This window comes from Polistes fuscatus, unplaced genomic scaffold, assembly GCF_010416935.1.
Source record: "Polistes fuscatus isolate 324 unplaced genomic scaffold, CU_Pfus_HIC Scaffold6, whole genome shotgun sequence".
In the NCBI taxonomy this organism is placed as follows: domain Eukaryota; kingdom Metazoa; phylum Arthropoda; class Insecta; order Hymenoptera; family Vespidae; genus Polistes; species Polistes fuscatus.
Genome location: NW_025113140.1, coordinates 12,716,081 through 12,728,521, shown reverse-complemented (window position 1 = coordinate 12,728,521; position 12,441 = coordinate 12,716,081). Strand labels below are relative to the sequence as shown.

Below are 12,441 nucleotides of genomic sequence, written 5' to 3'. Positions count from 1 at the left end.
ATCGTGGTGTCTCAGTGGTGACAACGAGTTTGGTCGGGGCGTTTCTTCGTGGCTTTCCCATTTGAATCACAAAGTCAACAAATCGTTGTTTGCGTCTGCATAGCTGGTCGGACGAAAGATTTTTGCCGATACGTTGTACTATACTTTAGAGTATGATCGTTTCAAACCGGTACGGAACAGTAAAACCCGTGACTGTATAACTCGACCGATGATTACTTCGAAGAAAATCGATATGTCTATAAACCGTCAACGAAATCCACGAAAATTTATTAGGTTACTAAACGGCGAATGTTAAACGCGTCATAACGGATACATTTGGATAACTCTGCACGTATACCTTTTTCAATCATCATAAAGGAATGCCGGAAAAGAAAGTAAACTATTTTCTTTTCTTGTACTCTGAAAACATCGTGTTTCTATGTTTTTCTTTTTCGTGTGGAAGAAGACGGTAAGAGGGGTTTTGAAATTTTTACATACCAACATTGAAAACATCCAAGTTGTTGAATCCAATTTGAAAACTTGTTTCTAAACATATTTGTTACACATACTTAAGAACAAACCTAACGAAATATTTAACGACGAACACATATCAATAATTGTTATTTAAAATAGACGAAATTGCATTTACCATTTAGCAATGATCTTTTCAAGCATATACCTATGTTACGAAGAAGATGTAAATAAGAAACTTAGTATCGGCGAAAAACCTATGGACAAAAGATTTCCGGCCACCCTGCCGAGTGCGGCCTGTTGGGCCGTACAAGACGTCAAACGTGCGTACGTACGTTCGATTGTTTACACAATCCCATATATAAGGAGTAAGGAGTAGGGTTTGACAATCTCAGTTGAAGATTTCACAGCAATCGTGAACAACGGTGTCGAGTTGGACGAGCTAACTATATATATATATATATCGTTGGTCCTTTTGACATATTCGTGCATTCTTCAAAAAACCGAGAAAGAGATCTTTGCTGTACGTCAAAACGTGTTTAGTAAAGTCTCGAGAAAGATAGGAAAACTCTTCCTCGTGTCGAATCATTTGATATATTAAGTTACACTTAATAATAAGAACCGAGCACAGTTCCAAGCCTAGAAAATAAAGTGAACGTTATTTCACTTTATATATAGTAAGAAGTGTGATACAAGTTTAGAGACGTGTTCAACACAGTGCGATCAAACAAATATGAGATTCGAAAGATCTTGCGTATTCATTGCTCTTCTCGCAGCAACAACAGTCATTGCAGCTCCGAATAATAGAAACGTCAGATACGTGACGGATATTCCTCCGTGGTACCTGCCGTGCGGCGATGTTATCGAACAAGGTTTTGACGCTGACTCCCAGCAGGAGTTAGGCTCGATCTTGAGCCGTTTAAAATTGCAGCATAAGATCACGTTGCAGGACTATCTCAATCACGATTACGAGTATCTTTACAACCGCGTCAGAATCGGCGTTCATGAACATCAGTACATACCAAATTGGATCCCAGGGAAGAAGGATTCTAACTATATCAGGAGACTTGGAAAAAGCAGTCAGCAAACGGTAATAATCATGTTTATTATATTACGAAGAATTACACCTAATAGATAGTACTTAAAACGAATCTTGCTCGTTGACTCGTTCGATTAGCGAATTCGAAATCAACGGATTTTATACGTGCACTTCTTATCGATCAAGATAGATAGATAGATCAGCTTGAGCTTATTTCAAAAACACCGACTCGTGTTTAAAATCTATATTCACGATAGGAAATGCAATACGAAGGTAGGTAGTAGGTATTAACGAATGAGTAAAAGTAAAAAGAGTAGCGGAACGGATATAACGTGTTAGTTTGCAATCGTATCTTAGTTGTTGGTACAACGTGCAACACCATGCGTGCACTCTATTGCAATTGATTAACGCAACGTTAAATAACAAATTTTAATGAGACGGTAATTATTATAAAGTAGCAGGATAGCAGGAACGCGTGAGATCGTTTCACCGGTTTGTGATGCTCGCGCGCGCGTGTGTGTGTGTGTGTATTGCGCGCGCATAACGCAGAGAAACGTCGACGTCGCCAACGACGACGACTACGACGACGACGACGACGACGACGATGACAACGACGACTGCAACTGTTTCTCATGTTAGCCGGGTCGAACTGCTCCGTAATCACGCTCGTCTGCTTCCTCGATGTGAGCGTACTGATAAAAACCGCAACTTAACCGATAATACGTTTACTACCCGCTACGTGCTTATCCTTCCTCAGTTTATTGCATGTATTGCAACGTACATGCTTTCCTCTACCACTCCCCCCTTTCTTTCCTTCCAGCCCTAGCAACGTTGAGTGCACCTCCTTCAACACCACCACCACCACCACCACAATTCCTCTTTTTATCTCTAACATACTCTTGAATTCTTACAAAGCTTCATTCATCGATTCGTTTATTCAAGCTGCACCACGCGCAAACTTTCGTGATAACAATGAAAGACTGAAACTGGAAAGAAGGGTGGGAGAAAGAAAAAAAGTGTCCACGAGCAAGCAAGCGTTCTTATCTAAAATGTTGTATTGTATTGTTTCATTCGTCATTATATCTAACTCGTTACCTTGTCATCTGTTACAGATCCTTAATCATTTGCCAAAGTTACACATGGACCTACAAAAGTTTGCTGTTGCATTCGAAGAATTGGTACGAGACGAGCCCATTTCGAAAATCCATGATGCATTGAAAGCAACGCAATCTCATATTCTGAGCATCTTGTGCGAAGTTGAGAGCACTATTGCCGATCTTCCCTCGATACGTTTACCTCAACGGATTGAAAGAAGTATCATGAATCAAATCGAAAGGGATCCGGTTGACGATACTAGAAGACTCGTTCGCGATTGGGGAGTTTTAATTAAGTACAAAGATTATCTTCACGCTTGGAGACGCGTGTTCGATTATTAAAATGGACGTTATATTATGTTTCTATACGTGTGTATGTGTGCGAAATGGAGGATGCTATTTCGTAGGATTCTTCGAAAGGAAGAACTTTGATAAAAACGATACGGACAGTTGATAAAATACGCTGATATAGATTAATTTAGGAATTATCCGTCGAGTGTTCATAATCGATATCGTTTAATCGTTATTCGCACATAGTTGTTTACTAAGAAACATCGAAAACGTACACAAATACTACGTATAGGTTAGATTAGTGTGTGTGTGTGATTCTTTTTTTTTCTTTTTTACTCTTCTAATTTATTTATTTATTAACTTATTTAATATTTTGTTTTTGTTCATTCAAGAACTATTATTTATTATTATTATTATTATTATTATTACTATTATTATTATTAATATTATTTATTTATTATCTACGGCTCGCAATCGAAGTGAAGTTATTTATATGATGAATTATTTATTTATTATTGCCTGACAAGAAAACAGAACTAACGTTTTAGTTAAAAATAATCCTAGGGCTGCCTGAATAATGTGATACTATTTTTGTCACCATAGAGTACTATACTTTAGACTACGGATTATTTATTGTTCATAAAAGACATTGTTTTATATTATGCAAGAATGTTGGATTAAATTCAACGTTGAGAATGACTACATATTTGTATTATTATTGACAGACCTATAAGATATATTGTGATATATCTAATTAGGTTTGTATTTTTTATACGAAGAATTTAATAAGAAATAATAAGAAATTTTAATAGCAATGGCAATTTACTCTATCACACATTTATTTTATACTTTTGCGAATTCTATAATATTTATCATTATTTTTATTATACATTCACATTATAGTACAATTTTATCTTGATACTAGAGACAACTGATTAAAATTAACATAAATATTAATACCTATTTCATATAGGTATATATATACATATTTTATATGTTATACGAATTTACGATATAAATATTGTTTTTTACATTCAATTTGCAATGATTATTTTTTTTATTCCAATTAAACATTTCTAGTCTTATATAAGATCATAAAACAATGGCACTCAACGAGCTAGGTTGGCCGAGCGGTCTAAGGCGCCAGATTTAAGTTCTGGTTCCCACATGGGAGCGTGGGTTCGAACCCCACACCTGGCAGTTTAATTTTTTTTTTCTTTTTCTTCAAAGGATAATTATAAATAAAGTATTTTTATTTCGTTATATCACAATAAGAATTTTATATTATTTTTCTTTTCATTTTTATTATATTTTAAACAGATATTGTCGATTGACATTTCAAAAGATTTTCTTTATTTTGTAAAGATATTGGTAATTAAAATAAAAAGGAAGCAAGTATTGATGGACCTAGTCATTTAAATAATTATAACTAAAAATTCAGATTTTATCATCTATTTATACTTTTATATGAAAATGAAACATTTAAAGAATCGATCAAAGCATCATTTATTGTTTAATAATCAAAAATATTATTATGGTATATTATAAATAATTTTAAGAAATGAGAGAAAGATTAACAATACTTTTTAAACTATGTGTATCTTTGTAATAACACATGAATCTAAAGAGTAGTAATAGTAAAAAAGTAGTACTAATAAAAAAAAGAAAGTAAAGAGTAGTAATAATAAAAGTCTAAATAGTAGTAATGATTTTGAAAAAACATGAAAAATTTTATGAATTATGTTCATTCAGATTTGGTACCTTTGTCAGATATTTTCACATCTTTAAATCGTGATAAATTTAACAATTTTCCAGAAAATCGAACTTTGTATTAGAAGATCATCATTTAATAAGAAGTAATAGATTTTTCGTGCCACCTTCGTGAACTTCATGTTATCCTGATAACATGTTCCTTTCGTGATATTTCCCAAAATTTTCCCCTCGCTTTAGATGTTATTTAAGAAAAACATCATGTTAAGGGTGTATAAATTACTATTTGTAATACCTCCTTAATCTTTATGTCTTTGAAGTTCATAAATTTACTTGTGGCATGTATCAGATGCTTACCTTTATAGAATAAAAAAAGTTTCATGGAGAAAGAATTTTGAAGTTGAAATATTGATAACTTACTGTATATTCATAGTTTATTATCAATCGATAGTTTACCAAGAATTGATAGATTACCAATAAAGCAATATTTAATTCAATAAATGATAGACATTTCTATTTTTGCGAATGTTGGTAAGAGCATTCAGTCGGTAACTTACCTGAAGAATATCAGAAATTGAAGTGAGAGTTGGTTACTTTAGATCATACAGAAGTACGTAGAAGCTCAGGAGACAGCATGAAAAAGTTGGCATAAAACCTCAACAGCTGAAAAAAATGAATAGGTGCATTTAATTGCTAGATACTTGCTAATTCAAAATCCATAATTGCTAACTTTTTTAATTAATTGTTTAAGTAGTTGTTGATAATTGAAAATGTGGAAACATTTTTGTTATTTCTAAGAAAAGCAATAAAGTTTCTAAAAGAAGAAAAAAAGAATAAGTGCGCTATCATGCTAGCAAATTGCTAATTTAAAATCCATAATTGCTAACTTTATTTAATATTTACTTAATTAGTTATTAATAATTACAAATGTGAAAACGTTTATTCTCATTTCTAAGCAAAGCAATGAAGTTTTCTATTGCTTTTTGTTTTAAAAAATTGCCTACTAATTGTTTGTCGGGCTCCTAAAGATTATTTTATTAAATATTTTTTATTTTTCGTAATTATTTAAAAATAATGATTACATTTTTAATAATTATAAAATAACGACGCTATGTGTTGGAGGTATGGTATAAACATACGAAACCACAAGTTCAAGGCGCAAGCGCACTTTGAAAAAAATAAAAGTAAAGTTTGTATATATATATATACCTGCAGAGGATATATTTAATGTTGATTTCCAAAGAAACAACCTACAGGGTATTGAAAAAAAACTGATGTGTGTACTTATGTACGCACGTAAGAAGTTATACTTCTTTGGCATACCAAAACGAATACAACCTCAATAACCTCAAAAATAACTTCAAAGAAAAAAATAACTTAACAAAAAAATTTATTATTATTATTATTATTATTATTATCATTATTAATTTTTCTTATAACTTTTTAATTTTCCTTGTTTATTTTTTAATTAATGTTATTATTATTATTATTATTATTATTATTATTATTATTCTTTTACATAGAATATAGTTGATAAAGAAACCTGTAAAAAATAATTCCCCCAAGAAGAATCGAACGTTAATAACCGGCGCGAGAAGCAAAGACCTTACTATTTAAGCTAACCCACCACTTGAAAAATGTTTAATTTTTTTTCGTACAATTATAGCTTTGAAGCTGAATAAAAATGTATTACTGTTTTCTTATAACATAATAAAAATGAATTAAAATTATGTCTAGACAAAAATAAATTCCACGTTTTTAGAATATCCTTTCCTGTATATCTTGAATTAATTTTATGTATAGATATAAAATTCTTCTTTTTCAAATATGTATTCAATTTGATATACAAATAAATTTTTGTGAGGCACTCGTATACAGAACGCTCAACAATCGATGACCAAGACAATAATACTCGTTATCGCCTAAACAAATAGAAAGGGAGAAATATCGGTTTGTTCTCTTACTCGCACTTTCATTCAATACCGTGAGTCCCGAAGTTGCCGAAGATCCTTTGTTTATGTACTAATCACACGGACGCTCGCATGCACACTAGCCCGCTCGCGTGTAAAAGCCGAAGGAGAGGCGGGACTTTGCTCCCCACTCTACAATTATTTTTTTTCAATATTTCTCGCTTATTTTTGCAGATACGAAAATAAACCTTAGAACATTTTTGAAGTTATACTTCTTTTGGCGCGTTTGGGGAAAATGTAATGGGGAGTGATTTTGTTCCGAGCGTCTGTAAAAACGACACCATGAAGTTTGTCGGTATTTACGACGCGCGGCAAAACGATTTCAAGTTTACGGCATGAAGTTGTCTCTTCTTCTTCCCCTTTTTTCTCAAGCGGGTCACCCATCCAAGTACTAATCGTACTCAGCGCTGCTTTACTTAAATGATCGAAGCGAGAACTAATGCTGTAACCGCGCCATGGCTGTTGACGCGTGAAGTATTTCGATATATCTCTCTTATATTTAGCGTGGACTGATATCTACATTTTTATATTTTTAAAGTTATTCTTTTCATTCTTTCTTATATATAATATATCGATCGATTGAAAATATTTTTCTTTTCTTTTTTGAAGTTATTTAGTTAACTTAATAGAAAAGAATAATTAGTAGCTTATCTACTCATATTTTCAATCCTCCTCCTTTTTATTTGGTCACGCTATAAATATATATATATATATATATTTATATAAAATTAAATAACTTCAATAAATAAATGAGAATAAAAATATAATAGTAAAAGAAAAATAATCTTCTTTCATTAGAAAATATTATCGATCATCAAGCAGGGAAGAGGAACAGGTTTCTTTATCAACTATATTCTATGTAAAAATAAAATTAATAATAATAATACTAATAATGTAATAATAATAACATTAATTAAAAAATAAACTAGGAAAATTAAAAAGTAACAAGGAAAATTAATAATGATAATAATAATAATAATATGTTATCATTGTGATAGGTAATCTGTAATTAATTATAAAAATATGGAGAATTTAGCATGAAAGAATGGAAACGTATTGTGCAACATGAATTTTTTTGATTGTTTTGAAGTTATACTTCTTTTTCAATACTAAATAACGAGCGTAGCCTGACGAGGATTTCCTTCAGAATTCGTGAGACACTCAACGTAATTACAATTTATGTACCATTTATAAAGATTATAGATTCTTAGCGTATATTCGAAATACGCGGCTCAATCATTTCGAAAATATTGAAAATAAGGAAATTTTCTTATCGTCCCTCCCCACTTTTTAAACCGTTGCTTAGCACGCCCTGCAGGGCCTATTAAACAAAGCACTCGTCCCATTATTCCACTGGACGCCTACGACGACACGTCTTAGATAAGCAGTAAAGAATTTACAAAGAAAGCGACGAACAAAGCGATTTAAGCTAGAAGCAAATAAGAAAAGTATAAGTATTCCTTATACTTCCATAAACGAGGTGAACCTTTTTGTTGAATCCGTATACAAGCGAAGCGAGCAAGAGGTGAGATACGTGTTTAATTTTTGTTAAAACCGCAATTCCTTATTATATTTAATTTATCAACCAGAGCTTTTATGCTACAAGACTTTTTGCCTGACGAGCCAATATAGTATTATACTTTATATTGATTTAACCAAGAGTTTTTCTTTTTTCTTATTTGTTGTTTTATTTTATTAATTTTTTTAATAATTGTATTTTATTTAAATTGTATTAATATCTTTATTTTGTTAAAGTTTTTATTGAAGTTATATTTTATGTTATTTACAAATGTAGAGTATATATTGGCATTCGGGAAAATTGTAGTTATTTCATATTGAATACAATGAAGATGGAAAAGTAAATGTTGTGTGGCTTAAGTTTCCAGATTCACTAAAGATTTGCCAGAAAATCGTACAAAAAGTTGCTGACACGTTGCGATTTAAATTAATAAAACAATAGTGCCGATCGGACGTAGATCTTCAACTATTCTCCTTAGCAACAATACAAAAATTAAGATTAAGCGTTCACATTTATCTATAGTTTAAATTTAATTATTTATTATTAATTATTGAAAATTTATTTATTTTATTTTAATTATTTTAATTATTTTAATTTTGAAGTTATTATTAAACTATATATCTTGCAGCTTTTTATTGACCAGGATCAGTATACTTTAAATTTCTGTTTTAGTTTTCAATATGCCTAAAACTAATGCAGAGAAATGTAGAGATTATCGTCTTCGTAGGAAAAGGAATAAGGAAAATAAGGAAATAATGAGGAAATAAGGAAAACATAATGCACGCTAATGCCAAACGTTGTAGGGTTCTTGGCTGCGAAGAAAAATTATTCAAAAAGGTTATGAATTGCCTGCGAATGAAATTTTATGTACTCTGTCAACTTCTAATTTACTTTGCGAACCATCGGCTAAGCCTGTGATTACCGGTACAAATTTAAATAATTTAAATGTCCCTGCTTAATAACTAATATTATTGCTAATTATTTATTTTTTTTGTTTAGTTTTTATGTTTTGAAGTTATTTGAAGTTACTTACATTTATTTTATTTAACATTTATTTTACATTTATTTCTTCAAGAAATCCAATTGTCTGCGAATGGAACTTTATGTGCCCCATCGACTTCGAATTTACTAGTGACTTCTGAACCATTGGCTCAGCCTATGATTAACGGTACAAATTTATACAATTTAAAATTCACAGCAATAACTAATAGTACTGCTAATTAATTTTTTTGAACTTATACTTCTTTTGGTACATTTGGGAATTTGGTCTTTATTTTTTACTTTTACTTCTTCAAGATTTGTCACAACTATATTACTGTGCAGCTGATGTGCATATGGAAAATTCTTCTATGTGTGTCATCATCGTATAACATCAAAAAACATTACATTAACAAACATGGAGCAAAGTTCACGATCTCAAGCACGAAATAATCAATATTAGCTGATGCTTCGATTACATGTATTGTCTAATCAAGACATATACCGGATGAAGAACGCAATTCGTTAAACCAAGACACAATCATGGATCAGGAATTACCTCAATCAGATGTACCACCCTCTATTTATTCTAACTCTTCAGACCAGTTAGTAATTAATCATTCCACTGGCGAGCAAATTGATATGGATTTAGATCCTTCTTTATCATATAGCAATTATCATCAATTTAAACGAGCTCATAAGGAATTTAAAATAAAATTCTTGGGCAATTCATTTGAACATCCATGCTCAGTATGTGACAGATTGTGGTTTAAAAGGATTTAAAAAGAGCCATCTAATGAACATAAGGATATTCTAATACAATTATACCTAATGTACCTATAGAAAATACTAAGCTTTGTAATACATGCATACAAGCTTTAAACAAGAAGAATATTCCTCTAATATCAACATATAACGGCTTCAAATATCCAGATGTACCTTAGCATCTACCACCTTTATATTTAGTTTTTGAAAGATTAATTTCGCCTCGTATTTCTTTATGCAGATCAGACGTCTGAGACATGTAAATGGTAATACGCCAGTTATGGTCAATTAATTAACTTACCTGTTTCAGTTAATACAACGGTCAAATCTCTTCAAAGAAATATCGATAACGATTATTGTATAAATGTACATATTAAACGTAAGAAAATTGACCGATCTAGTTACTTACATGGCATTGTTAACAAGCGTACAATTAAAGCTTGGCTACAATTTTTAATACTGTCTCCATTGTATAGAATGTACGATATTAAAAATGATTAATATTTTAATGATAATCAAATTCACGACAAAGTTGGACAAAATGATGTCAGCGAACACATTCCTGTAGAAGAGAGTCTTACGGCGCACCAACCGACATTATATGGGATGAAGAACAATATTTACGTATTGCACCTGGCAAAGAAAATTACCTCAAAGTTTATTATTTGATGAATTTTTCTTATTTTCTTATTTCTTATTTCATTTTTATTTTCTTTTATTTTTTATTTCTTATTTTATTTCTTATTTTAATTAAACCCTTCTTCTTCTTCATGTATAAATAAATAAGATTATACTTATTTTTTTTGCAATTATTTTTGAGGTTATTGGGTTTTATTCGTTTTGGTACGCCAAAGAATTATAACTTCTTACGTGCGTACATAAATACAACACACCACCCAAGCTTTTTCATTCTTGGTTCAAGAATCTCTAGTCAATTTTCTGTTTATAGGTAGCAGAATAATTTGATAGTTATGTACCGTCATTGTACCATATGCACTATCATTATCTTGAGGCGTTTATATCAATAAGAATATGCACTATTGATTTCAACGAGATTTTATTAATGTGCTTAAAACTCTATCTAGATTATGTTTTGTATATATAATGTTGGGCTGAATCCGGCAGTACTGCAAGACCGGCTCAACCCGCGGCAGACTCGAAGCAAGCTCCGAAATTCCACCATTTTACAAAAATCTAGCTAATATTCTGGCAATTCTATGAATTGCGTATCAGATATTAAGCTGATAAGAACAGATACTACACTTTGATCTTAGCCATAGGCCGAGAAGCGATAATGAGAATGGTTTTCGTTTCGTTATTATTCTGTTCTATGTAGGAAAATGATTGCAAGTATTGTGCGACATCTGGTGGCATTCGATGATTTTCTTAGTAGTCCGATGTGGCGCTAATAGGCCAGTCAACGAGGGCTAAACATCGACTTTTTTAGCTAAACGCCTGCATATTTGACCTAAGGGTAAGTTGACGACGCTGAATCGAATGGTGCTAATTTTATTTAAATCTGATCCCGAGGTTTTGAGAAAAAAGATAAAAAAGGGTAAGATATGGCGTTATCTTAGAATCTAGGCATTTAATCGAAAAAAGTTTCAAACAAAAGTTGTAGAGAATTGAAAAATACATAAATATGTTGTATGGTTTATCTTCGTATCTGCAAAAATAAACGAGAAAAAGTGGTCAAAGTAATTGTAAGAGTAGGGAAGCAAGTATCGCCCCTCTGTCGGTTTTTACACGCAAGCGTGCTAGTGTGCGTGCGAGCGTCCGTGTGCACTAATACACAAACGAAGGATCTTCAGCAATCTTTGGGACTCTCGGTCTTGAATGAAAGTGCGAGTGAGAGAAAAACCAATATTTCTCTCTTTTTATTTATCATGCGATAACGAGTATTTTGGTCTTGGCCATCGAGTGTCGAGCCTCTGTATACGAGTGCAAATGAGAAAGAAAACCGATGTTTCTCTCTTTCTATTTTTTTCACTCGGTAGCCAGAATTTTACGTCTTGGCCATCGAGCGTCAAGCGTTCTGTATATCTATGTATATCGGCGTATAAGCGCGGCGTTTTTTAAATCGAATCTTGATGCTTATGGCACGCCGTTTTTTTATTTATTGTCAAAAATAATGAACCTTCAATAAAAAAAAAAATAATTTATTTTAGCAGAAACTATTATTATTTAGTGGACAGTAAAAATAATGAATTAATTTTGTGTCTCGCTATAAAATTAATTAGAATAATTAATTGATATAAATTCTTTGGCTCACAAAAATTTATTTGTATATCAAATTGAATACATATTTGAAAAAGAAGAATTTTATCTGCATATAAAATTAATTCAAGATATACAGGAAAGGATATTCTAAAACGTGGAATTATTTTTTGCCTATACATAATTTAATCCATTTTTATTATGTTATAAGAAAACAGTAATGCATTGATTCATCTTCGAAGTTTTAAGGATTGTACGAAAAAATAGAATACTCGTCAAGTGGTGCGCTAGCGTAAGTAGTATCAACTTCGCTTCTCGCATCGGTTATTAACGTTCGATTCTTCGTGGGGGAATTATTTTTTTCATAAGTTTTTCTATCCTTAGGTTATATAAATTATTTTAAATTTC

The 12,441-nt window shown here is 31.5% G+C and overlaps 1 protein-coding gene, 1 long non-coding RNA gene and 2 other non-coding genes across 5 annotated transcripts; 2 read left to right on the top strand and 2 right to left on the bottom strand.

Moving 5' to 3' along the window:
* The first annotated feature begins 637 nt into the window (after window positions 1–637).
* Window positions 638–3,006, top strand: LOC122523338. The gene is made up of 3 exons (XM_043645013.1): window positions 638–781; window positions 1,169–1,540; window positions 2,602–3,006. The coding sequence occupies exons 1-3, from the start codon at window positions 638–640 to the stop codon at window positions 2,923–2,925; spliced, it is 840 nt and encodes a 279-aa protein (XP_043500948.1). The 3' UTR covers window positions 2,926–3,006.
* A 984-nt stretch (window positions 3,007–3,990) lies between these two features.
* On the top strand, window positions 3,991–4,074 carry Trnal-uaa. Its single transcript has one exon. It is a non-coding gene; the product is annotated as a tRNA-Leu (tRNA).
* Window positions 4,075–4,559: 485 nt separating this feature from the next.
* Window positions 4,560–10,156, bottom strand: LOC122522942. Of its 2 annotated transcripts, XR_006305213.1 has the most exons (3): window positions 9,991–10,154; window positions 5,142–5,247; window positions 4,560–4,941 (listed from the first exon to the last, which is right to left on the bottom strand). It is a non-coding gene; the product is annotated as an uncharacterized LOC122522942 (long non-coding RNA). The 2 variants fall into 2 exon arrangements; XR_006305214.1 differs by lacking the exon at window positions 4,560–4,941 and having other exon boundaries at window positions 4,993–5,247; window positions 9,991–10,156.
* A 762-nt stretch (window positions 10,157–10,918) lies between these two features.
* Window positions 10,919–11,109, bottom strand: LOC122523705. Its single transcript, XR_006305356.1, has one exon. It is a non-coding gene; the product is annotated as a U2 spliceosomal RNA (small nuclear RNA).
* Between the last annotated feature and the right edge of the window lie 1,332 nt (window positions 11,110–12,441).